General features: G+C 67.1%; 1 protein-coding gene across 3 annotated transcripts in view; it reads right to left on the minus strand.

The window, feature by feature from the left end:
• Positions 1-3,407: 3,407 nt before the first annotated feature.
• The window catches only part of NHSL3 (NHS like 3), a 50,259-nt gene continuing 27,466 nt past the window's right edge, over positions 3,408-26,200 (minus strand). For 2 of the 3 annotated variants that reach the window (XM_075908635.2, XM_075908636.2), the window contains exons 2-7: positions 15,207-15,362; positions 13,993-14,048; positions 11,976-12,096; positions 10,439-10,555; positions 6,956-10,018; positions 3,408-3,632 (exon numbers count right to left, since the gene is read on the minus strand). In XM_075908635.2, coding sequence (XP_075764750.2) covers positions 3,610-3,632; positions 6,956-10,018; positions 10,439-10,555; positions 11,976-12,096; positions 13,993-14,048; positions 15,207-15,362 — 3,536 coding nt within the window. In that variant the 3' untranslated portion in view covers positions 3,408-3,609. Of the gene's footprint in view, positions 3,633-6,955; positions 10,019-10,438; positions 10,556-11,975; positions 12,097-13,992; positions 14,049-15,206; positions 15,363-19,018; positions 19,378-26,200 lie in introns of those variants that run through there. The other variant, XM_075908637.2, reaches the window with a different exon arrangement.

Here is a 26,200-nt window from a genome sequence, read left to right on the forward strand (position 1 = left end):
CTCAGCAGGTGTGGTGGGGCCACGCGGTGCCTGGTCTCCTCCCCTCCCCGTGATCCCCACAGGGCCGGGGGGCCACGGGGGAGAGGGTGGGCCAATGGCAGGAAGGGGCAGGGTTTGGAGGCCAGTAATGGACAGGTGCCCCTCCCCCCGAGTCCCAGACCTGATTGTACAAACTCCTTGGGCAGGGAGTTTGAGACCCCTGGGCTGGGCTGTCACTAAGCCCCTACGTGGATTCGGCTGCCTGGGGCGCTGCTAGAGCCCTCGTCAGCTGAGTGGGACCTTGAGGTCTCTTCTCCAGGGCAGGGCAAGGGAGGTGAATGGCGGGGACGTGCCAGGGGGTTAAGCCCTTAGCTGGCTGCAAGGGGAGGTGCCAGGCAATTGTCTGCTGCCAGCAGCGCTAGCTTGGAGGGGGAGGTGGGGAGCTACCCCGGGCTTTCCATGGCCACTGGCAGCGGGGGAACAGGGCGCTGCTGCCCCCTGGACTCCAGCAGGGGCCTGGCCCTTCTCCTGCGTTAGGGTGAGAAGCTGAACCGCTCGTGTCTCTGAGGGCCCCATCTCCACGCGGGCAGTGGGGGAGGGAGTGTAAGAGTGGGGGCCTCCAGCCAGCCTAGAGGAGCAACCCCCCCCCCCCAAGAAACCAAAGGAGACAGCCAGTTTCAATCATCATCTTTAACCAAAGACACAGACAGAGCTTGGGCCGGTTCTCGGCAGCTTCAAGGCAGCTGGGTTCACAACGGAGGCAGTCAAAGCACCAGCCCCCGTGTAAAGGAAGAGAAATCCAAGTGCCTGGCTCTGGGGAGCAGGGCTGGGTGTAAAACTCCAGGCTGTGGGGCTCAGTTAATGCTGCAGCTGGTGGAGCATCTGAAAAGCCTCTCGCCTCCCAGGAGCTGCCAGTGCAGACGCAGGGCCTGGCTGGGGTAGGGGAAAGAGCCCAGCTCTGGAATACAGGGAAGATGAGTGGAAGTCGAGGTGCCTGGAGAGGCCCCTGGGGCCTGGACACTCAGCCCCGATTCTCCTCCCCTGGATCCAGGAGGCTGGCAATGGGAGGGGAGCCCTCCTCCCCACCCCCCACTCACACAGGCCAGGCTGTCTGCGACGCGAGGGTAGCACACACCAGAGAGCGATTCCTCCCCTGCCCGGTGCGCCAGACGGGGCCGCCTGGGGGGGGGGTGCGTTCCCACAGCCCGAAGGGGACACCTGGGGTAACCCACGGCATTGCGGGGCCCTGCAGGCTGCCTGCCCCGTTAACCGCGTGCTTGGCTGCTCGGGGGGAGCACTGGCTTTGCAGCTCCTCAGCAATACTGAAGCCTTGGGCTTCGGCCACACACAACCTGGAGCGGCCTGAGCCTGGTTTGGAGAAGGCAGAGGGGGCCGGAGCCCCCTCCGCCCAGCCTGGCACTGCCAAGGGACTGCCCTTCCAGTACAGCCAGGGCCCCGCCGCAGCCTGGTGGAGCCCCCTCCGCCCAGCCTGGCACTGCCAAGGGACTGCCCTTCCAGTACAGCCAGGGCCCCGCCACAGCCTGGTGGAGCTCCCTCCGCCCAGCCTGGCACTGCCAAGGGACTGCCCTTCCAGTACAGCCAGGGCCCCGCCGCAGCCTGGTGGAGCCCCCTCCGCCCAGCCTGGCACTGCCAAGGGATTGCCCTTCCAGTACAGCCAGGGCCCCGCCACAGCCTGGTGGAGCCCCCTCCGCCCAGCCTGGCACTGCCAAGGGACTGCCCTTCCAGTACAGCCAGGGCCCCGCCACAGCCTGGTGGAGCCCCCTCCGCCCAGCCTGGCACTGCCAAGGGATTGCCCTTCCAGTACAGCCAGGGCCCCGCCACAGCCTGGTGGAGCCCCCTCCGCCCAGCCTGGCACTGCCAAGGGATTGCCCTTCCAGTACAGCCAGGGCCCCGCCGCAGCCTGGTGGAGCCCCCTCCGCCCAGCCTGGCACTGCCAAGGGATTGCCCTTCCAGTACAGCCAGGGCCCCGCCACAGCCTGGTGGAGCCCCCTCCGCCCAGCCTGGCACTGCCAAGGGACTGCCCTTCCAGTACAGCCAGGGCCCCGCCGCAGCCTGGTGGAGCCCCCTCCGCCCAGCCTGGCACTGCCAAGGGACTGCCCTTCCAGTACAGCCAGGGCCCCGCCACAGCCTGGTGGAGCCCCCTCCGCCCAGCCTGGCACTGCCAAGGGATTGCCCTTCCAGTACAGCCAGGGCCCCGCCACAGCCTGGTGGAGCCCCCTCCGCCCAGCCTGGCACTGCCAAGGGACTGCCCTTCCAGTACAGCCAGGGCCCCGCCGCAGCCTGGTGGAGCCCCCTCCGCCCAGCCTGGCACTGCCAAGGGATTGCCCTTCCAGTACAGCCAGGGCCCCGCCACAGCCTGGTGGAGCCCCCTCCGCCCAGCCTGGCACTGCCAAGGGACTGCCCTTCCAGTACAGCCAGGGCCCCGCCACAGCCTGGTGGAGCCCCCTCCGCCCAGCCTGGCACTGCCAAGGGATTGCCCTTCCAGTACAGCCAGGGCCCCGCCACAGCCTGGTGGAGCCCCCTCCGCCCAGCCTGGCACTGCCAAGGGATTGCCCTTCCAGTACAGCCAGGGCCCCGCCGCAGCCTGGTGGAGCCCCCTCCGCCCAGCCTGGCACTGCCAAGGGATTGCCCTTCCAGTACAGCCAGGGCCCCGCCACAGCCTGGTGGAGCCCCCTCCGCCCAGCCTGGCACTGCCAAGGGATTGCCCTTCCAGTACAGCCAGGGCCCCGCCACAGCCTGGTGGAGCTCCCTTGCCCAGCTCTGCTGGTGGGGTCTGGTGCTTACACACCACTGGCCCCAGGGCCGAGTCCCCCCCGCCTCAGCAGCAGAGTGGGAGACCCACCGTCTCTCCCCAGGGCTCACACTGCCCCTGCCCCGTAACCGCGCTGGAGGGAGCTGGGATTTGGTTGTGGGCTGTAGCAGCTCTGAGCCCGGTAGGGGCCTGGGCCCCATTTCTCACCCCCGGCTCGGTCTCCCTGACGCTGCCCCCACGCGGCAACGGGCCTTTCCCGCGCGGAGCCGTGTGCCTCGGGCCTGCTGCTGTCCCTCCGCAGCTGCGCGGGGCCTCTCCGGCCCTGGGGGGGCGTCTCCTGGCCACGAGGGGAGGCCGTTGGGCAGGGCAGCTCCTCGGCAAGCCGGCCCCGTGTCCGCCGGCGGCTCCGTAGCGTCCAGGCCGCACCGTCGGCTCCTCTGGAAGAAGTGCTTTGACCGCTCAGGCGCACGGAGCGAGCTTCTCCGCCCCGTGGAAAAACCAGCCCCAGCCCAGCCCCCTCCCTGCCAGCAGGCCGTGCGTCAGGCCGTCTGATACCCCCCTCCACCTTCCTTGCAGCGGTTCCTCTGCAGCCTTCCCCCTCACAGAAATCCAGCAAATCCAGCAGGTGAAGGGCCAGAGGCCGGACTCCAGGGGGTTGGTTACAAAAGATGCAACTAAAGCTGTATTGTTGAAGACAGTGAAACCAACACCAGTTTTTGCATAAATATCAAGGCCATCGGCGGCTAAGGCTGTTTGCTTCCTTTTGTGGCGGCCCTGAGCCAGCTCCCGGCTCCTCTGTTCGCCTGCTCGGGTCCCTGAGAGATTTGTGTTCCTGCGGGTCGGGGCAGCGCCGTCCGTCAGGCCGTCTCCTCCCGTCTGTCTGCAGGGAAAGGAGAGCAATTCCCGTTAGAGCCGGATCGTGCTCAGCTGTGGGGGAGGGCAGGCAGCTGCTTCAAATCCACCCCAGCCCCACGGCCAGCTGGCCCCTGGCTTTCCAGAGTCCAGCAGGGTCATTTCGGATCACGGCTGCTGTGGGGCTGACGTAACCCAGGGGTCAGGGAGCGATGAGCCTGTTCCAGAGCGGAGGTCTCTAGCAATGTTCCCTCTGCTCTTTTCCAGCCACCTGCACATTTTTTTTTCCATCCATGTGCAGAATAAATGAATGTGCACCAAGGCCCGTGCAGATGTGCACCACCAGTAGAAACAAAACCTAGCTGAGCAGCCGCAAGAGCGCCCGGCTTACGGGAACGCTGCTCTCTAGCCTGTGCTTTGAGCTCTGGTTCGATCCCAGGGTCAGCCAACGGGGTGGCCGACACCCGCTGCCCGGGCTGGTGCAAACCCTCTGGCCATAGGCGAATGCAAGCAGGCAGCCGGCGGGGGCAGGGCGCTCCCAGCTTCCGGCAGGCCACCTAGCAGGTTAGATGGGCAGGCTAAAGGCACCCACCCCGAGCCCCCTCCCTCCTGCCTTCATTTCGGGGGGGGTCAGGGGGGCTGCAGTTTGCCCTCACTCCCTAGTCACAAAAACCACTGGGCAAGTGCAGCTGCAGCCCTCTCCCACCCCTGAAATGGCACCCTGAGCCCCCTGCCCCTCCCAGGCCCCAGCCCTGAATCCTGCACCCCCCATGTCCCCCCGCTCTAAGCCCCCCCCGTCTCCTGCCCTGAGCCCCCCTCACACTCCAACCCCGACTCCTGCACCCCCCAACACACACCTCAACCCTCTGCCCCGAGTCCCCTGCACTCAACTTTCTTACGGGTACTATTGTATGGGGGCTGTGATAGGACAGTACCAGTAAGAAATGTAAGTTACTTTCACCCCTGGCCTCTGTGTTCTAGCCCTGTTCCTGCTGCTGGCGCGAGGGGGGGGTGCAGGGCAGCAGAGGAGCGATGCTGGAAGAGAGCTGAAGTGGAGGGAGCTAACGGCTGGGACTGGGGTGCGCTGAAGGGCTGCAGTGGAGGTGCAGGTCAGGACTGGGGTGCATGGCCGGGCTGCAGTGGGCGGACTGCATGTTGGGATTGGGGGTGCACCAGTGGCCTGGGGTGCACTGGCAGGGCTGCAGGTTGGGATTGGGGTGCACCGGCGGGACGGGGGGCACTGGCGGGGCTGCGGGTTGGGATTGGGGTGCACCGGCGGGATGGGGGGCACTGGCGGGGCTGCAGGGTGGGACTGGGGTGCACCGGCGGGACGGGGGGCACTGGCGGGGCTGCAGGGTGGGACTGGGGTGCACCGGCGGGACGGGGGGCACTGGCGGGGCTGCGGGTTAGGATTGGGGTGCACCGGCGGGACGGGGGGCACTGGCGGGGCTGCGGGTTAGGATTGGGGTGCACCGGCGGGACGGGGGGCACTGGCGGGGCTGCGGGTTGGGATTGGGGTGCACCGGCGGGACGGGGGGCACTGGCGGGGCTGCGGGTTGGGATTGGGGTGCACCGGCGGGATGGGGGGCACTGGCGGGGCTGCAGGGTGGGATTGGGGTGCACCGGCGGGACGGGGGGCACTGGCGGGGCTGCAGGGTGGGACTGGGGTGCACCGGCGGGACGGGGGGCACTGGCGGGGCTGCAGGGTTGGATTGGGGTGCACCGGCGGGACGGGGGGCACTGGCGGGGCTGCGGGTTGGGATTGGGGTGCACCGGCGGGATGGGGGGCACTGGCGGGGCTGCAGGGTGGGACTGGGGTGCACTGGCGGGACGGGGGGCACTGGCGGGGCTGCGGGTTAGGATTGGGGTGCACCGGCGGGACGGGGGGCACTGGCGGGGCTGCAGGGTTGGATTGGGGTGCACCGGCGGGACGGGGGGCACTGGCGGGGCTGCGGGTTGGGACTGGGGTGCACCAGCGGGACGGGGGGCACTGGCGGGGTTGCAGGGTGGGATTGGGGTGCACTGACGGGACGGGGGGCACTGGCGGGGCTGCAGGGTGGGGCTGGGGTGCACCGACGGGACGGGGGGCACTGGCGGGGCTGCAGGGTGGGGCTGGGGTGCACCGGCGGGATGGGGGGCACTGGCGGGGCTGCAGGGTGGGGCTGGGGTGCACCGGCGGGACGGGGGGCACTGGCGGGGCTGCAGGGTGGGGCTGGGGTGCACCGACGGGACGGGGGGCACTGGCGGGGCTGCAGGGTGGGGCTGGGGTGCACCGACGGGACGGGGGGCACTGGCGGGGCTGTAGGGTGGGACTGGGGTGCACCGGCGGGACGGGGGCACTGGCGGGGCTGTAGGGTGGGACTGGGGTGCACCGGCGGGATGGGGGGCACTGGCGGGGCTGCAGGGTGGGACTGGGGTGCACCGGCGGGACGGGGGGCACTGGCGGGGCTGCAGGGTGGGACTGGGGTGCACCGGCGGGACGGGGGCACTGGCGGGGCTGTAGGGTGGGACTGGGGTGCACCGGCGGGATGGGGGGCACTGGCGGGGCTGCAGGGTGGGACTGGGGTGCACCGGCGGGACGGGGGGCACTGGCGGGGCTGCAGGGTGGGACTGGGGTGCACCGGCGGGATGGGGGGCACTGGCGGGGCTGCAGGGTGGGACTGGGGTGCACCGGCGGGATGGGGGGCACTGGCGGGGCTGCAGGGTGGGACTGGGGTGCACCGGCGGGATGGGGGGCACTGGCGGGGCTGCAGGGTGGGACTGGGGTGCACCGGCGGGATGGGGGGCACTGGCGGGGCTGCAGGGTGGGACTGGGGTGCACCGGCGGGATGGGGGGCACTGGCGGGGCTGCAGGGTGGGACTGGGGTGCACCGGCGGGATGGGGGGCACTGGCGGGGCTGTAGGGTGGGACTGGGGTGCACCGGCGGGATGGGGGGCACTGGCGGGGCTGCAGGGTGGGACTGGGGTGCACCGGCGGGATGGGGGGCACTGGCGGGGCTGTAGGGTGAGACTGGGGTGCACCGGCGGGATGGGGGGCACTGGCGGGGCTGCAGGGTGGGACTGGGGTGCACCGGCGGGATGGGGGGCACTGGCGGGGCTGTAGGGTGAGACTGGGGTGCACCGGCGGGATGGGGGGCACTGGCGGGGCTGTAGGGTGGGACTGGGGTGCACCGGCGGGACGGGGGGCACTGGCGGGATGGGGGGCACTGGCGGGGCTGCAGGGTGGGGCTGGGGTGCACCGGCGGGACGGGGGGCACTGGCGGGGCTGTAGGGTGGGACTGGGGTGCACCTGCAGAGAGGAGAAGCTGCCTGGCACCCCTCCCACGGCCGGTGTTCTCTACCCCGCCGTACCTTGTGCAGGGGGATGCTGCGCCGGCGTCTCTGGGCCTGCCAGGTGCCCGCTGCTGCTCTCGGCGGGGGGGGCCGCGTTCACCGAGGGCGGGTTCTTAGTCCTGCTCTCTTCTGCCGAGGGAGCCCTCGCTCTGTCCGGCAGGGAACAGTTCCCCATGTCCACCCCCTGCGGCTTCGGGCTCACTGGAGACTGGGGCGGCCCCGTACCCAGCGAGGGCTTCCTGGCGATGGGAGGTGGGATCTTGCCGGACTTCCTCTGTGCTTGTGGCTTCCCAGGGGGCCCCTGGCCCGGCTGGGCCTGGGCTGGGCCTGCAGAGCGCTGCCCGGAGTAATTCATCAGCTCGGCTACCAAGTTCTTCTTCAGGTCAGCCTGGGCCTCCGGGGAAGAGGGCGTCTCTATGACCAGCTTCTTGGAGCTCTTGGCGAAGATGAAGCTGGCGGTGGAGGCGGGTGACTTGTGGAGGGGGGACCCCTGGCCGTCCTTGGCCTCCCCCGTCCTGGGCTCCGGGCCAGAGGCGCCATGGCCTGGGAGAGTCAGCTGCTTGCCCTTGGTCCTGTCCGCCAGGCGGGAGGCGGGGGCGTCTCCGGAAGACGAGCTGGAAGCCTTCAGCCGCACGGCCTCCTGCAGCGGGTTCAAAGGCACGGTGTCTTTGGAAGGATGGGCCTGCCGCAGGGACAGGGACTTGCGGATGGGTTTCTGGGGGGCAGGCTGAGCCGGCTTCCCTTCGCCGCTGGCGCCCTGCCCGTCCTGGCCTGGCGCCTGCTTGCCTGGGCCGGCGTCCACGTGGACCGAGCGCAGGCGCACCATCTGCAGCAGGGAGGGAGTGACGATGGGGAGGTTGGCGTCCTCCTTTGGCATGGAGTTGCTCTTGCTTCGAGAGACGGGCTCCTTCTTAGGGTCCGGCCGGGGGCCATTCGTGGTCTTCTTAAGGCTTGCTTGAGGCTGGAGAGGGGTGTGCAGGGCGGGAGCCGCGGGGGCGGGAGGCGGGGCTGCCGCTGCTGGGGGCGTGGCCACGGGCGGCTCGGGCGCCGGCAGGGTGGATCCCGCCAAGGGGCCCGGTTGCTGCTGAATCCTCAAGGAGACTTTGGCGGAGAAGGCGAGCGAGGCGGCTCCCGGGCCATCCCTTGGGGGTGCTGCGGCGGGGCCGGCTGGCTGCTCTGAGCCCGCGGGCTCCGGCTGGGCTCCGGCGACAGGGAGCGGCTCCGGCAGGGCGGAGAAGCTGGCCTCGTCTGGCGGGGGGAAGTCCGCCATGGACAGATCCTGCTCATCCAGCGCCGGCGGGGGCGGAGGGGGCCACGAGGGGTCCAGAGGCGCCTCCCGGACCGGCTCCGAGTGGGGGACCTCTGGGCTCGCCTCAGCCCTTTTCGCCGGCGGCGGCGGCGGATGGTAGGAGGGGGGAGGGGATGGGGGGGGGGACCTGCTGCCAGGCGTGGGAGGCACCGAGGCCTCCTGGCTGGCTGTGCTTTGGGCAGGGGGCGCAGCCTGCCGGGGTTCGGTGGGCGGGGGAGACGTGGGGGCTGGCACCTTGGGGTGCGGGGGAATGAGGAACCGGTCCAAGCGGCTCTGCAAGGAGAGGGCAGGCCCCGCGGGGGGCGCCGCAGGCTCTGCCGGGGCGGGGTCCGAGGCGGAGGAGGATAGCGAGGTGAGGGAGGAGGAGACGGACAGGGCAGGGGACTGCAGCGAGCAGACCCTCTCGGGTTTCTTTGGCTGGGGCCTCCTCTTGCCGGGGGAGCAGGCGGGGGGGCTGAGCCCCTTGGGGGGGAGGGTGGGGGTGCCGCTCTGGCTGGAGTAGCCGCTGGAGGGGGACATGGTGCGGCTGAAGCCCTCGGGGGAGCCCTGCCGAAGGGTGGCCTGCGGCTCCCGGAGGACGGCCACCCCCTCCCTGCGGAGCTTCTCCCCCGGCAGCGGGCTGCAGCGGGACACGTCCGGGGAGCTGGCGTCGGCCGAGTAGGCCAGGCTGTCGGAGCGGAGGCTGCTGGTCTCGCTCAGCGAGCAGGGCGAGAAGACCTCGTCCTCGCCCAGGGGGCTCTGGCTCTCCAGGCGCAGCGCCCACGGCTCGCTGCCCTCCCGCCGGGGCTTAGGGGGCAGGCCCAGCGCTGTCGGCCCCCCCGCCGGCTGAGCCCTTTGGTGCAGGGAGTGGGTGCGCCTGGGGGGGGCCGGCGGCTTCTTCATCTTCCTGAGGGAGACGCTGCGGGCGGAGGACCGGTCGCTCCTCAGGCTGGCGGTGTCCGAGCCGTCCGCCACGCTGCTGGTGCTGTACGCGGGCGAGGCCCTGCCGCTGCTGCCCGCCAGCCGCACCGCCAGCAGGCCGGGGGACGGGCAGGCGGGCCTGGCGCTGCGGACGCCGAGCCGATCGGGGTCGGGCCCGGCCTCGCCGCGCGGCCCAGCCTGCCCCTTGCGGTCGGAGCCGCCGTGCGAGGAGATGGTGGAGCTGTTGGACACGATGGTCTCCGTGGACTGGGAGTGGCTCCAGTTGTCGCTGGAGGAGGAGTGCTCCCGGCTGCGGGGGGCCGAGAAGCGGGTGAGGGAGCGGACCGAGGCCGGGCTGGAGGACACGAGGCTGCAGCGGCTCAGCGTCCGCACGCTGCTCCGGCTCAGCGCCACCACGTCCACCATGGGCGGCAGCACCGCGTTGGGGATGATCTTGGAGAGGTAGGTGCCCTGCGGGGAAATGGACATCACAGGGCCCAGCGGCTCCGGGGCAGGGCTGGCGTGGGTGGTCATGCCCGGCACGGCCAGCGACTTCGGCCTCACCAAGGGAGACAGCTTGGCGGCCGTCCTCCTCCCCAGCAGCGTGTCGTCGCGGTAGACGCGGTCGATGTGCCTCTGGAGGGCCGCGTCCGACCTGGCCTCCTCCAGGGCGTGCAGGGAGACGCGGGCGCCGCCCGGGGGGGCCGGCGGGTTGCCGTCGATGGTGGGGATGCGGATCATGCAGCCGTCCGGCTCGCTGCCGTTCACCGAGGGCGGGGCCGCTGTGCTGGGGGGGGCCCCCTCCTGCCCGGCGCCGTCTCGGGGGGAAATGCTGCCCGGGCGTTTCTTCAGCTCGTGGCTGCTTCTCAGACCTGAGCGCAAGAGGGAGAAAAGCCAGCAGAGTTATAACCGAGCCCGGCGGGCGGGCGGCCGTCGCTGATTGCACCCGGGCTCTCCCCCGGGTACGTGGGGCCACGGCCGGGACTCAGGGCTGCCTGTGACACCTCTGGGGGCCGTAATACCAGGGTGTGATTCTGGTTGCCAGGCTGGCTGGGGGGTGGCCTCTGCCAGGCAGGTCAGACTGGGGGTCCTGGGGGTGCCTATTGCCTCCGATTCCTCCCTGCGGCTCCTTGGACGCTCCCCTGCGAAGGGGGAGCACAGGGACCTCCAGGAACAAGCCAGCTCTGAGCCTGCCCCTGGAGCCCAAGTCTCGGCCGGGAGAGAGCCCTGGCTCGCTGGCGCACATGGAGTGGCTGCCGACCCTGAGCCCTCACCCGCCCCCCACCGCTCACCCAGCTCCTTCTGGACGTGCTGGGGGATGCCCAGCACCGTCGTCCTCCTCTCCTTCCTCCTCTTCCCTGCCTTCTCCGAGGACTTGGGGAACGAGTCGTGAGGCCGGAAGGTGGAACCTGAAATGCAGGCGTGACGCAATGAAACGACGGGGGTGGGACCCGGCTGCCACCCCAGGAGACAGGGTCTCTTCGGCTTAGAAAAGAGGAGACTCGAGGGGGAAACGAGAGTCTATAAAATCCTGGCTGGGGTGGAGAAAGTGGCGGCATTTCCTCCTCCCCACAACACGGGAACTAGGGGATCACCACGTGAAATTAAGTGGCAGCAGGTCCAAAACAAACAAGAGGATGTTTTTCTTCAGGCAGCGCACAACCTGTGGAACTCCTCGCTGGAGGATGTTGGGAAGGCCAGGATTCTAACAGGGCTCAAAAAAGAGGTAGATAGATTCCCGGAGGATCGGTCCTTCAATGGCGATTAGCCAGGATGGGCAGGGAGGGTCCCCCTAGCCTCTGTTTGTCAGACACTGGGCCTGGGCAACAGGGGTGGGATGTGATCGTCTGGTCTGTTCATTCCCTCTGGGGCACCTGCATTGGCCACTGTCGGCAGACAGGACACTGGGCTAGACAGACCTTTGGTCTGACCCCGTCTGGCTGCTCTTAAGTCCCAGGCTAGCAAGCAAGGAGCAACCGCTCGGATGTTGCCCACCCAGACACCCACCCCGGAAGGAACAGACGCCCCCGTTAGACCTAAGTAAACAATCGCTGTAATTCGAGGTTGGGTTTTGAGAAAGCTGGACTGTTTGGGGCAATCTTGTCGCAACCTTGGAGCTACCAGTGTTCTCTGATGTCAGGGCCGGGCCCCGCCCTAGGGATGCGGATAACACGGCTAACTGGGCGCCAGGGGCAGTGAATCACGGCTGAGAAATGCTTTGTCCAGGACTGGGGGAAGCCACGGCCGAGCGAGAGAAGGAGAAACCCTGGAGAAAGCAGCGTGCAGCTGCCCGGTGCCCCCGCTGACCTTCACCGAGGGCCACGAAGCGGCAACGCCATCGCGTGTCGGTCAGCGCACGAAATCCGCCTGGGCCAGGGGAGCTTTGTCAGCGCTTTCCTGACCCCGCGGGAGCCAGGCCACGATGGGCAGGCTGCCCCCGGTCTGGACGCGTGTTGGCCAGTGCTTGCCACCGTCCGGTAGCTGGGTATCGAATACAAGGCTCGATGTGCATCTATTGAAATAACCGACTCCGCGGAGCCACTGGGGCTGCCCGGGGGGGAAACTGAGTCCTGGTAAAGTGTGAGGAAGCTCTCAGGATAACCAGTGGGGCCCTGACCGCGGTCTGAGCGTACGCGGGGCCGCGCAATCTACAGGCCTGCCCTCCCTGGCACAGCCCCCATCCCAGCGGCAGCCTCTGGCCCCAGGGCAGGCTGCGGGGGAGAGGGGCGCAGCAGCCTGGCCACCCAAGCCCAGCTCCAGTCCGCGTGGCTCTCGCATGCTGCCAGGCGGCTCGCCCTCCCGGGCCCCCAGCGCGCCCCCGGCGGGTACCTTTCCTCTGGATCATCTCCGAGCGGATGGAGAGGGCGTCCTCGGAGGCGCTCTCGGTCGTGCACGACTGCGTCCTGCTCCGGAAGGAGAGCTCATCGTCCTCCACGGAGGGGTGGGAAGACTGCGAGGGGAGAAGAGCCTCCTATAAGCCCTGAGCTTTCTAGGGACAGACGCTTCCCTCCCGGCTCCCCAGCGCCGGAGTCCCCCCCTCGCGGCCAGAAAGCCCCTTCTCCGAGGCCAAGTGTTAGGAGTCAGCCCCATCGGGGGGCAGGCCGAGCCCCCCCAACTAGGAGTCAGGGCCCGAGAGGCCAGGCGGGAAGCCCCCCGCCCCAGGGCGTGTTCAGAGGAAACCCAGCCAGAGGGAACGAATGGCCAGCAGGGGCCTGGCTTGGCACCAGGTGGCGCTGCCCACTTCAGCCCCCCCTAGCAGCAAGTGGCAGCCGACTGGGCGAGTCCTTCCCCCCTCGCCCGGCAGGACCCAGGAGATCCGCACGCAGCGCTGGGCAGACGCCTGGCTCCTGGGGGTGTGGCCTGGAGAGGAATAGGCAGGACGGGGGGGGGCACTGGGAGGGAGGGAGGGGTACTGGGGGGGGCTGCGAGCGGTGCCCACGGCAGAGATCTGCTGCAGCCGGGACCGGGGGACCCGCAGCATTGGCCAGCAACATCCTGGGGTTTACTTCTGCTGCCTCCCCCTGAAAACCAGCCTGCCCCCCCCCCCTCCGGTCCATCTTCCTCACTTCTTCTCCCACCCCCGCCCTCATCCTCACGGGCACTGAGGCCGCTAGCCAGCCCCCGGCCCTGCACTGCTGCCAGGCTAGAGCTTTGTCCAGCCGCTGGCTGGGGGGCTCCCCCCAGGGCTCCCTTCCCCAGTGGCACAACAGCCTCCCGCCTCTCCCTCTGCCGCCACGGGGTGAAGGAGGCAAAAGGCCCAAGAGCGATGGGACCAGACACCCCCCGTGCAGCTCCAGGGGCGGGCAGTGGAGGGGCACAGGCCCAGGCTAAGCTCCAGCCAAAGGGCTGGGCGTTTCCTGGCTGCTGCAGACCTGAGAGGATCTGCCGTGGGGCAGGCCGAGAGTTAGATGGGCCCACGGTGCCCTGCACCAGGAATATTCCAGGCCTGGGGCTCGCCCTCTGGTCTCCCTGCCCCCTAGCTCACTTACCCCCCCCCCACATGGTTTAACACACCCCCGGGGCCCCGGCCACCCCCACTGGCAGCAGAGGGGCCAGAACGGCTCCCTGCGGCTGCTGGCGTGTGCATCCCTAGGGCCGGCAGGGGGACCAGTGCCTCTGGGCCCTGCACTAATCCAGCTGCTGGGAGAAACACTCCGCCAGCCCCCCCGGCCACATGAGCAGCAGAAAGCCGCCCTGGCCCCGCTGCGCAGCCCGAGCAATGGGCCCCCGGGACATTTTCAGTCACCAGGAGACACACCGGGGGGGTGCATGGGGACCGCAGGGCCTGGAGACCCCTGCCCCCCAGGAGGCACTGTCGGGGGGGGTGCCCCAGGTAAGCGTGGCCCCCCCCACGCCCTCTCCCCACACCTCCTTGTGCACCCTACACCCTCCAGGGCCTGCACTCTCTCCCCACACTCCGCATCCTGCCCCTGACCTCCCTCCCACGGCAGGACCCCCACACCAGAGCCTGCACCCACCAGACTCCTGCACCCTGCATCTCAATCACCCGACTCCTCCAGCCCAAAACCGGCACCCAAACGCCCGCCCCCCCAATCCCCGGCGCCAGCCCAGAGCCGGCACCCCTCCCCCACCCAACCTCCTGCTCAGAGCCTTGGGTGGGGGGGAGGGGTGCAGGCGCTGGGCATTGTGGGCACCCCCAAAACGTCTGCAAACCTGCCGGCCCTGCCTCCAGCCCCTTACTGCCAAGATAAACCCAAGGGAAGGGCATTTTCCTGCCCGGACGCCAGCTCCCCAGGGTCCGGCTCCTCTAGCCCCCCCGTGGGAAGGCGCCCGAGCGAGGAGGTCCGGAGAGGGGCAGTGCAGGGAGCCGCAGGGAGTCCCTCACCTGGCTGCTGCCGCTGTCTCCGTGGTCCCAGCCGCTCCGGCTCTGCTTTTGTTTTTCTGGAAGAGGGAAGATGCAGAGCAGCCCCTCAGCGAGGCGGGAGGGAGGAGGGGTCCCATCGACGCGGGCCCGGGGCGCAGGAACGGAGCGGCCACCACCGCGCCCTGCCCACCCCCGGCAGGAGGCCTGAGCCCTTGGGGACACTGGCCCCGTGGCTCCAGCAGATCAACACCCGCCCCCGCCGCCTCCCCTGGACTTGGGTCAGACACAAACCCAGCCGCCCCCCCCCCCCCCGCCTGTCGGAGGCTCATGTCTCTCCCGCTGCCGAGCCGGGGGGGGGGGGTACCGTGGGTCATAGTCCCTGTGTGGGGGCCGGCTGGGGGAGGTGCACACTGGGCCTGGGGGAGGGAGGGAGGTGGGGGGAGAATCACATTTATGGGCCCCACCCTCCTGCTTTGGCTCCCCTCCCCCCAGTGGGTCGACTGCACCAGCGCGGCCTCCTTGGAAGGTCGCCGGGCACTCTGGCCTGGGGGTGCCCCATTTGTACCCCCAGGGAGCCGGGAGCACACAGCCCCCTGTACACACAGCCCTCCCAAGGGAGCCAGGAGCACACAGCCCCCCGTCCACACAGCCCCCCCCAAGGGAGCCAGGAGCACACAGCCCCCCGTCCTCACAACCCCCCCCCCCCCCATCAGCCAGGAGCACACAGCCCCCCGTCCACACAGCCCCCCCCAAGGGAGCCGGGACCACACAGCCCCCCGTCCACACAGCCCCCCCCCCCCCGAGGGAGCCGGGAGCACACAGCCCCCCGTCCACACAGCCCCCCCCCCCAAGGAAGCCGGGAGCACACAGCCCCCCCCCAGGGAGCCGGGAGCACACAGCCCCCTGTCCACACAGCCCCCCCCCCCCGAGGGAGCCGGGAGCACTCAGCCCCCCCCAGGGAGCCGGGAGCACACAGCCCCCTGTCCACACAGCCCCCCCCCCAGGAAGCCGGGAGCACACAGGCCCCCCCCCCAGGAAGCCGGGAGCACACAGCCCCCCGTACACACAGCCCCCCCCCCCAGGAGGCCGGGAGCACACAGCCCCCCCCCCAGGAGGCCGGGAGCACACAGCCCCCCCCAGGGAGCACACAGCCCCCCATCCACACAGCCCCCCTTCTACCTCCCCGGGACGCTTGCCCGGAGCAGAGCAGAGGACCTGGCCAGGGGGGCACGTACCCTGGTGCTGCAGAGACTTGAGCCCCGCCTGGGCCTGGTGGTGCAGCTCCTCCAGGTGCGGCGGGCGGCTGCGGGGGAAGAAGACATTGTCGGGCCGCTCCCCGCCCGCCCGGTACTGGACGCTCAGCCGCTTGTCGTTCTCAGCCTTGGCAGAGCCTGGGGAGGCAACAGGGATCGGTCAGGCCTGGTCCAGGCCCCGGCGCCTGGGGGGGGGGCTCCTGGCAGGAGACGGCCAGAGGCAGCTCCAGGCCCAGGGTCCCCCCAGCAGCACGACCGGCGAGGTGAAAGCAGAGCAGCCCCCTGGCCTGCCGGGAGCCTGATGCGGCCGTGGGGGGGCGGCCAGGGCCCGGCTGGGGCGAGGAGGGGGCTGACGGGTGATCGTTTGGGTGGCGAGGAGCAGCTCTTGGCGCCTGGCTTCCAGCCCCGCCGCAGCCCGTGGGACGTCCCCCTGGGCCGCGTGGCTCCCAGCAAGAGCTCGCCGAGACGGCCGGGGGTTGGGGGTCGAACAGGTGCCCATGCGGGGGGGCCATCGGGGAGGCAGCAGGTGCGAGTCCCCTGGACGCACCAGGGCCTTGGCTTCCTGGCCCCCACCTGCTCCTGCTGCCACCTCTCCCCGGCCACCCCAACGGGCCGCCACGGGCGCCTGCCTCTCACCCAGCCCCCCAGTCCCGCTGCAGGCCAGGAGGGGTCGTCCCGTCCCGTCCAGACAGAGTCCGAGGCCTGGGGTGGATTTGGGGCAGAGCCCAGAGCCACAGCCGGGAACTGACTCCCGGCCCCTCCGTGCCTGGGACCGTCCTGCCTACGTGTCGAGAGGTTCCCCATCCGCCGCGGGGGGCCGGGCCCCGGCTAGAGCGAGGCCACTTCGGCGAGGACCCCGCGCCGCCGAGGGACGGCGCCATCGCACTGCCGGCGGGGGGGCATTGGTACAGCCGGGTCACTGCGGGGTGTGGCCTTTTCACACCCCGAGCAGGGGAGCTCCCCCGACGTGGGTGGCGAGCGCCGTCCCTGCCCTAGGAGGAGCCCCGGGCGTTCTGCCTCGGCCGGCGTCCCCCTCCCCGCGGCCCGGCCCGAGCAGGAGCCAACGAGCCCGCCCGGCGTGTGCACATCCTGCGTCCATGGCTCCTCTGACAGCCCGGCGCTGCCGGGGGAACCCGATACCTCCCCGCCCCCAGGGCCTGGCCGTGGGTCTGACTCGGCTCTTTTGGAAGCGGCGCCTGTGCCTTTAAAACGAATGCACGGAGCCAGCGAAAGCTCCCCAGGGCGCATCACATGACTGATACCAGAAATATCTGTGCACCTTGCCGCGCGGGGCCGCTTAAAGAGACAGGCCGCGGCAGCATGGGGGAGAGTCCTCCCCAGAGCCCCCCTCCCCTTCCGCCCAGCCTCCAACTCCATCTCTGTGAGCGGCAGGCTCCTCCGGGACAACAGGCGCCAGCCCTAAAGCAACCGGCGCCGAGAGCGTGGGCCCCGGGGGCCGTTTGGCGTCATCTCGTGATCCATCCGCCTTGAGACACCGGCCCTGCGCGACGGCCCTTAAGGAGCATGGGCCTGCTGTTTGCAGCGTCACCGCGAGCCCGTCGGTGACTAATGCTGCACTGGCCACGTTATCCAAGCCCCGAGCTCTGACCATCTCAAAGCACAGGACACACTCACACTGCGCCAGCCCAGCTGTGGCCCCTGCCCCTCCCCTCCTGCCAGCTCCCACCCGCTCGCGTGGGGGGCTCAGTGGGGCTGGAGCAGCTCTCTGCCCGCAGCTGGGCCCCGGGCAGGGGGCTGCTTCCGGGTACCTGGTAACCATTTAACCAGCTACCCGTGATCACAACTGCCTCTCGCCCTGCAGATATTGCAATACCTTAGCTGAGGGGGGCATCGTCGCCTCCCACGGATTGGCATCAGTATTGCTCAACTGTGTGTCATAGCCCCAATGTGGCTAATAACTAAAGGAGATTCTCCTCACATTTGAATGGCAGAGCACCTGTGGATCTGAGTTGAAGCCGGAGGACCAGTTTTCCATTCCCAAACCCGCTGGGATTTATTCCTGGGTGATGACGCCCGTCACAGATGGGGAAACGACTCCCTGGCCCAGAGTCGGTGGAAGAGCCAGGAGCAGAACCTACGGGCTCTGGCTTCCCAGCCTCTACTCGGCTGCCTGGGCATCCCTCGCTTTGCTGGGCCTGGCCCGCTCTGACCGCCCGTGAGGGGTGTGACTTTCTATCACTAGCTACAGCAGCGTGAGCGCGAGCACAGAGGCAGTTTTGCCAGGAAAGCTATTTCCACGCGGGAAGGAGGGGCCCACCGATATAAGCACCCCTCTGCCTCTCCGTCCAGCCTGGAGAGTGGATATTGCTGTTACTGTCTCCCGGACCGATACCACGGAGACAGGCTGCCGGAGGGCTGCCACCCCGAGGAGTTTCGCCCCCGCTGGCCCGAGGACAAAGCGGAGGCTGCAGACCCCAGGCCCAACCCTCGGCCAAGGGGAGGCGAGTTCGTACCTTGGACGCAGGTTTGCCACCGGCGAAGGGGCGAGAGGCTGATGTGAGACGAGTAATAAAGCGGAGGATTCCCCTCTCGGCATTGGTGCCCCGTACCGCACTCCCGCCGGACGCATCGAACACAGGAATCAACTGAGCCCCACAACCCCCCGATGAGGCACAGAAGGGTTTACACGGACTGTCTTTTTAGAATGGGGGAAACTGAGGCACGGAGGGAGGCGGAGACCGGCGCACGGTCGTCTAGCCAGTCGAGCTGGGAACAGAACCCAGATTTCTGAATGGGCAGTCTCCTCCTCGAGCGCCGAGGCTCCACTTTCCTGGTGCCCAGCGCTGGGTTCCCTGTTCACAACAGCCTCCATCCCGCCGCTGCTGGCTCTCGCTAGCTGCCCTGGGTGGGCTCTGCAGGGGCCCTGGCTTCCCACCACCTACCCTGGGAGACAGCTGGGCGCCAGCTCGCCCGGCTCTCCCCCTTCAGCCTACGGCTCCTGCCCTTCAGGCTCATCTCATTCTTGCTGCCCTGCAGCAGCCCGGAGAAAAACAACTTTGTGCTGAAGAAGGAAGGGAGAAAACAAGCGGCCGAGAGAGGCAGTGGAAGCAACACGCAACACGCAACACACACACGGTGCAGGGCCTCTAGCCCAAAGAGCAGGAGAACAACACACGCACCCCCTGCCCCGCCCCACAGCATCCCTGCTGCTGTGCACACACACGCACGCACACACACACCCTGCCTGCACTCCGAGGAAAGCCAGGCCGCTGCCGCAGCTCAGCACAATGGGGACGGGGCCACAGGACAATAGGACGGATTCCACCCTGCTAAGCTGCCCAGAAAGAGTCTCTCCCCGCCAGGCAGCTGCAGGCGGCCGGGGCAGGAAGCGCTGGGCCCACGCAGGCTGGGTAAGCGGGGACAGGCACAGCCCAGTTTGCGGGAGCTCTCCCACCCGCCGCGGGGGGGGATGCCTTCACCCAGGACCCCAAGCCACCCCCGGTGACCGGGCACACCCCGGCCAAGCCCTGGACTGCTGGGATTCCCCCGCGAGCGCGCCCCCAGCCCAGGTGGGCTCCGTGAGTCCTCGTCAGGCAGCAAGCCGCTCGCAGGTTGGTTCCACTGACTTCCTAACCAGAGCAGCTGCTGGGGTGACCTTCCCGGCCCGAGCCAGAGAGGCAGCCAGTTAGAACAGGAGCCTTCCCACCCCACCTCGGGGAGCCAGCCCGGCCCCACACAAGGGGGGCAGGGACGCTTCCTGGCAGCGGAGGGCTTGGAGCTCTCCAACAGCCAGGGTCACGTAAGGACAAGGGACGTCCGGAGGCCGGACTCACCTTTCTTCTTAAACAGCGCCAGGAGAGAGGGGAGATTCCGGCCCAGGAAAACCACCATCCCGACGGCTGGGGGGCTCTGGCCCCAAAGGACTTTCGGGAGATGGGGCTCTGCAGCCAAGGGGTCCCAGCCGGGGCTCCTGCCTTCCTCCAGCTGCCTCCAGCATTCAGCATCCCCGGCACCCTCCACTCCCTCGCTCCTTCGCGCTCATCTGTGCCCGGGGTTCCGGCAGGAAGATGCACAAAACCAGCCGCACGGAGACGCCGCCGATGCCGCAGCCTCCATCCGGAGAGCCGGGCTGAAGAAGTGTGAACTCAAGGACGGGGGGAGGAGGAGGAGAGCGGGGCACAGTGGGGGGAGGGATCTTGGCTCCCTGGTTCTCCCTCTGCCTCTCCTCGGAGGCCGGCAGGGGCGTGAATTCCAGCCCCCAGCTGTTCCAACTGCACAGTCCTTTCATTGAGAAAAGAAAAGCAGCCCCACCCCCGCCCCCGCCCTGCCCCGTCCCTCGGGCCCCGCGTCTGCTCCCGAGCACAGAGGCTTGTCCAGGGTGGGAAGAGACCAGCAAACACCCCCCCCCCCCCAGCCCGGCTTCCAGGAACCGACATCCAGGGCAGCTGCCTGGAGCGATTCAGCATCTGCAAGGGCCCCGGCAGCCTGGGGGCTTGCCCCCCGCTCCCATGGGGAGGGGCCTGGGAACCCAGGGGAGCTGTCGGCCTGCGCCCATGGAAGCGCCAGGGAGCAGGCCTCTTGCTCTCCTCCAAACCCCGACTGAACAGCCAGGAGCCGGCGGGTTTTTAGCCCAACTTCCACTCCAGTGTCAGGGCAGCAGCTGCTTTTCCCGCAGGTCGGGGCAGAGACAGCTCCGGAGTCAGGATCCCCCGGCTGGGCGGACAGACAGACACCCGGAGCCGGGGCGGGAGGGCGCTGGGCGGTGTCACCCTGGCGGAACTCCAGTCAGGGCAGGGCCCCCCGCACACACTGCCCGGCCACAGGTGGAACAAGGAGTCGGGGGGATTATTGCCAGAAATCCCTACAAAAGGGAGGCGCCTGTTCAGGGACTAGACTCCTGGATTCTATTCCTGGCTCTGCCATCGATTCCTGTGATCCGGGGCAAGTCCAAGCCCCGCGTTCTGCCTCAGTTTCCCCTCCTCTCAGCACTACCGAAGGCTTGCAATGAGTTAGGAAAGCGCCACGGGTCACTAACGCAGAAACAGGAGGCCTCGGAGCACTCTGTGAACACTGGCTAAGGCCAGGGCGACCTCAGAAAGCTCTGGTGAGCTCCTCCCTGTTGCCCCGTGTCCTTCCCCCCACTGTGCAGATCTGGGTAGACGGGTGGAGCAGCCCCTAAACCCGCCACATGAAGACCAGGCTTGCACTGGCCAAAAGGCGCTTCTGCTGGACTCAGACTGGGTCCCTCCATGACAAAATCGGTGTCTTCAAAAGTGCTTTCAGGTCAGCATCACGGTACCTCCAGTGGGGTCTTAGAAATGCCACACGAAACACACACACACACACACACACACGCTACGTCTAGACTGGCATGATTTTCCACAAATGCTTTTAACGGAAAAGTTTTCCGTTAAAAGCATTTTCAGGAAAGAGCGTCTAGATTGGCACGGACACTCTTCCACAGAAAAGCGTCCGTGCCAATCTAGACGCGGTTTTGAGCAAGAAAGCCCCCGTCGCCATTTTCGCCATCAGGGCTTTTTTGTGCAAAACAAATCTGAGCTGTCTACACTGGCCCTTTTGCGCAAAAGAACTTTTGCCCAAACAGGAGCAGCACAGTATTTCCGCAAGAAGCACTGATTTCTTACATGAGATCGTCAGTGTTCTTGTGGAAATTCAAGCGGCCAGTGTAGACAGCTGGCAAGTTTTTCCGTAAAAGCAGCTGCTTTTGCGGAAAAACTTGCCAGTCTAGACACAGCCACACACATGAGCGGACACGGCTACCTTTTGTGCAAGGGCCTGGCCCGAGCCTCACAGCCTCCAAGATGATTGTCATTTTTCAGAGGGGGAAACTGAGGCACAGCAAGGCACGGTGACTTGCCCGGGAGTAACAGAGTCAGGCAGAACCAAGAACAGATCCCGGAGAGCTTGGCGACCTGTCCAGACCAAACTCCTTCCCTCCCTCCCTCCACACACCTTGGGGCTAAACAGCCCCCCCACCTGCCTCCTACACCGCGGTGTGCCTCGCTTGTCAGCATTCCCCGCCCCTCTCCAGCACGAGGGTCCCTGCCCCCTGAGCGGGGAGGGCATAAGGGAGTCCAGTCCTGCTGGCTGGCAGGGCCTGCCCCCTCCCCCTGCTCTTCGGGGAGCCCCCCTCTGCCTCTCACTGCTGAATATTCATCGAGCTCCCTCCGGGAAGGGGAGTCCTGGGAAGGGCAGGCCAGCACCATCTGCCACGCGGGCAGGGCTTGCTCTGTCGCACAATCCATGGAAAAGTGCAAGAGCCCGGCTGCAGCTGCCGTGCGGCGAGACACAAGGGGAGTCTGCGAATTCCCCCTTGCAGCGTCCCTCCTCCAGGGCCTGGCAGGGAGGACACCAGGCAGCCGGGAGCAGAGTCCCCCTTGCTGAGAAGGGGGGCAGGGGGCCACGCACCGGGGTGGGGGACTAAGGGCTGGGAGAGGAGCCCAGGGCAGGAAGGCAGGAAAGGGCTCTCGGCGCCCTCTGCTCCCTGGGGCACCCTACAGCCCCACGCTGCCGGCTCCGATCCCCCGCAGAGCCACCCCCAGCCCTGGTTCTGGGGCTCATCTTGCAAGCCCTGGGACGCAGGATCCGACCCCTCCAGGCCAGGGCGCCGGGGGCCTTTCCCGCAGACAGGTGCACCCGTGGGATGCCTCGGCTGGGTGGCTCAGGCACACATCCCCAACGGGGAGCACGTGGGGCTGTCTGCATGCGTCACCCACGGCTCCATCTGCTTCCCTGCTCGGAGCCAGGAGAGAGGTCGACAGCATCCAACAAGCCGGATCCCTGCCAGGGGCATGTGTCCATGAGGTGGCCACGTTCTCAGCCGGGCCCCTTGGCTCTGCCTGGGCCAAGCACTAGCTTCCAGCCAGGGGCCAGCCCACATAGCAGGGGTAGGGAGAGAGGCTACGTTAACTAGTGGCTTGAGAATGGGGCAGGAGATATGGGGCAGGATCCCAAACCCCACCCCTGGCTCTGCCGCCGACCTGCTCTCTCGGCGCCTTGGTCTCCCATGTGTCAAATGGGAGGTGATGACAGTGGCCAGTGACCCCCTGGGGCAGACATGTAATGCTCTAAGGGCCAAGTATCTGCAAATTCCCGTTCCTAGGAACTGTTCTGCTGGCAATATGCCCCATGGGAACCTCGAGCCAGCCAAAACCAGCCCGCCACACTGAGCTAAAGAATCTCCATCTGCTGTTCACAGTACAGGGCCTATGACACGCAGCGGAGCAGCTGAGATTACATCCACTAGAAGACAATGGCATGCACAAATAAGCCAGGGCATCACACGACTGCTACGTCAAGGGATCCACGCCTGTTTACTGGTTCAATTCCCTGTCTTCAAAGTGAATCTGAATCTAACCGCATGCAAAGACCTAGTGGGACAGACAGCGGACCCTAGTGGACGGAGCTAGGATCCAGGAGACCTAGGTTCTATTCCTGGCTCTGTCACTGGCCTGCTGGGTGACCCCGAGCAAGTCATGTCTCTCTGTACCTCAGTTTCCCCATCAGTAAAGTGGGGATAATGACACCTTCTTTGTAGACCGCTCTGAGGTCTCCTGATGCACAGCGCTGTAAGAGGTGGGCATTATTGTTATTAACGCTGGGTCCCCAGAAAACAGACACGTCCCCCCCACACACACACACATTCTATCAAAGCTCGGTTATTTTCCAACGGGCACAAATCCCATTCTGTCTTGGGGGCAGCGCCTCCTCCTGCAAAGCCCCCTCCCCGAGGCAGGTGGCGAGCAGGCAGTGCCGGGGCGGGGAGGGGAGCAGGGCGATTACCGGGCTCAAGAAAGGGCTAATCCCTTGGAAAACGAGTGGAATTCTTTTGATTCCCACCCTCGCTGCACTGGGATTGCGGACAGCCAGTGAGAAAGGAGTCCCAGCAGCTCCAGGGGAGCATGGGACCGGCAGGGCCCTCCCTGGGCAGCGCTGGAAGTGGGGTGGGGGATAGATCTCCCTGCCTTCGCTGGGGCCCCCCTCTGGCCCCTTTGGAGCTCCCTAAGCCGCCCCAGACAGGAGGCCGCTGATCCCTGGCTCGTGCTTTGCAGGCAGCCTCCAAACGTGTGCTCTGCAGGAGGGTTCCCCAAACTCTCGCCTGGCTTCCTCCTCCGACACCTCCCGTTTCCCCTCCCCCGCCAGCGCCAGACTAGTGTTCTGGCGCGTAATCGCCCCCGGGAGACAGAGCTGCAGACCGAACGGAGCTACCCAAAGGCTTCGCGCTGGAGTCCGCGTGCAGACAGACCGTGTGGACAGGCAGCCCTCCCTTAGCCTGGCCGCTCTGCGGGGCAGGGCCTGCGCTTCCCACGCATGCAGACAGCGCCTTCCGGGCTGTGGGCGCCACCCGCGAACACGCAGCCGGAGCCACCGTCCGCCAAGCGGCATCGTGCATGGAACAACTGGCGTCCAAACGGGGCCCGTGCGGGGCTGGTACATGGCCCGGCTGGCGTCTCTCCGAGATGTTTCCCCCTCGCCACGCTGGCCGTGCGCTCGGCCCCCCCCCCCCGTCCAAGCCAGACACCAGGGCCGGATCGGGCCCTGCTAGATAAACACTCGCACAAGGGGGCGGGTCACGGGAGCCCCGGTGTTTTCACGCTCGTTAAAAGGGCTGATCGTGCAGAGAGTCAGGGCCCACGGGCCGTGTTCAGTGCTGCCCAGCGCCTCTCGAGCTGCGGCTGCCACACAGCACAAGCCATGACGCAGGCCCCGGCGAACGGCGGGCGCTGCTGCCAACGGGGATGCTGCCCCGGGGCCGTCCGGCGCTGCAGGGAACCCCACGTAGGAAAGGGGCTCGTGTCTTGTGGCGCCACCGCAGGAGAATTCAGCTCCCCTGGCACCGCCTGCACGGGAGACCCGCACTGGCGGCAACACCGGGCGCCGATTTCCCTCTGCAGCCCGCTGTAGGGAGACCCCTGTTCCGGTTTGGCCGGGACCGTCCCTTTGTTAAGCCCAGTCCCGGCGCTTTTGGCAGAAGTGGCATTTGCCCTGGCTGCTCCTGCCCGCCAAGTTTAACTAAGTTGACAAGAGCGAACGGGACGAATGCCCCCGCAGTCCGAGAACAGTGGGGTGCCGGGAAACATGCCGGGGCAGCGAGCAGTGACATCAGCCCCAGCTTCTGGGGGGGCAGGGCTTGGGCCAGCCCCCTGCGGTGCCCCGTTTTCCCTTTGGGAAGACGGTCGCCCGACCGGCGTGCCAGCAGCGCACAGAACGCTTTGGCATCCACCCACTTTCCCTTGCTCCGGCAGGAAGGAGCCGCCTGAGTCACCGAACCATCCCAGCAAACGCCGTCAGCTGGGCTCGCTAACAGGCCCCGGTGCAGAAAGGCCCCGACGCGCACGCTCAGGGCTAATCCCACGAGCGGTGCACTTGCACTTCAGGGGCATTCTCGGGAGCGCTGTGCTGAATCGGGCCGGCAGCTCCAGGAGGAAACACAGAGCGCGGGCGCCGATCTGCAGGGAGGCAGCCCCATTCCCGCGCAGGGCTCCCCGGTGCTCTGCAAGCCTTACTGGACGCACCTCGGAAGAACCCCGCCCCGCCACCGGAACGCAGCCAGCTCTCGAGTGCAGCCCGGCAGGCGCCGGCGCAGTCACACGAGTGAACCGCAGCAGCTTTGGACAGGAAGTGAAGGCGAGCGTTCTACCCACCTAGCGACACGGCCAGGAACACTCCTTCCCTCGTAGGCAGAGCCGTGAGCTGGGTAATAACCACAAAGTCAGGATCAGTGTTCCCTCTAAGCTGAGCACTGGGGCGGCCGCCCAAGAGAGATCCAGGTGCCGCCCAGCTGCTTGGCAGAGCGCCCTCAGCTGACCACAGCCAGCAACATGTGTTTCTATTGGTGGTGCACATCTATGCATGCCTTGGCGCACAGAACAATATTTATTCTGCACATAAATGGAAAATCTTAGAGGGAACATTGGTCAGGGCCTCGGCTTTACATCTTATTGGACAGGGGAGGCTCAGAGCATGGGTTTCCAGTTTTCTCTCGGTACCTTACATGGCTCCTAGAGTCTCATCTGGCCACAGCTGCCCTTTCTATTACACCCAGAAAAACAAGGGTTGGAGGTGTGGCCGTACCAGCAGACTGCATTCACCTACAGCCCAGCTAGAAACGCTTCAGGATAGAATCCCAGCTCCGCTCTCTGGAAATGGACCAGCAAGATGCAGAAGCAGCAGCAGAAACTCAGCTTACGGGGAAGACACGTGGGAGACTTTAATAGAAGCTGCTGATTTCTCCCGGCTGAGGAATTTAATCCAGCTGCAGCCTGCACTGGTAACAACTTGTCCAGATGTAACCGGCATCTCACTCTCCGTACATCCTTGGTGAATTGCCCTGGGCTTGCTACACTGAACGAGCTCTAGGTCAGAGCGCCGTGGGTCTGGTTCGCATGAGCTCCCAGACTGGAGGCGCAGGAGCAGAAAGAGAGAGGAGGAAATCTTGGCCACTCCATGCTGGAAGGTAGCGTGGGAGCAGCCTCCTTGGAGTGGATCCAGAGGCCAGTAGCTCAGGCAAGCCACCACTGACTGCAGCAAGAGCTTGGACTGAGAAGGATTCGGGGGTCTGGCCCCACCCCTAAAGTACAGGGGCAGAAGCCCCCTTCTGGGAAACGCCACCGTGGGGAGGGTGTGAAGAGAGCCCCAAGAAACTGGTTTTAAAAGCCAACTTTGTAACAACTCTGGAGTCTCGGATAGACACAAACCCAAAGATTCCCTCTTCACCTGGGACTTTGGCTCTCGCTTCTGAACCAAAGGAAGTGCAGGCGCAAACAAAGAGATTCCAACATCTTAGCTACCCACACAGGCCCCAAACATTGCCAATGACCCCTCTGCAGGCCACCCAGCCCACCAGGCGCATGACCCGCCCGAGCGGGACAAAAGCACCTTAAGGCCTCTACTGTCGAGTGCGGCAGGCAGCTATTTTGGGCTCAGCTCAGTGCAGACTGTCACAAGGGTGCGCGCACCCACTGGGCCTCTCCCCTGAAGGCTTTACTTTTGTT

This window comes from Pelodiscus sinensis, chromosome 26 (genome assembly GCF_052426305.1).
Source record: "Pelodiscus sinensis isolate ZL-2025 chromosome 26, ASM5242630v1, whole genome shotgun sequence".
In the NCBI taxonomy this organism is placed as follows: domain Eukaryota; kingdom Metazoa; phylum Chordata; order Testudines; family Trionychidae; genus Pelodiscus; species Pelodiscus sinensis.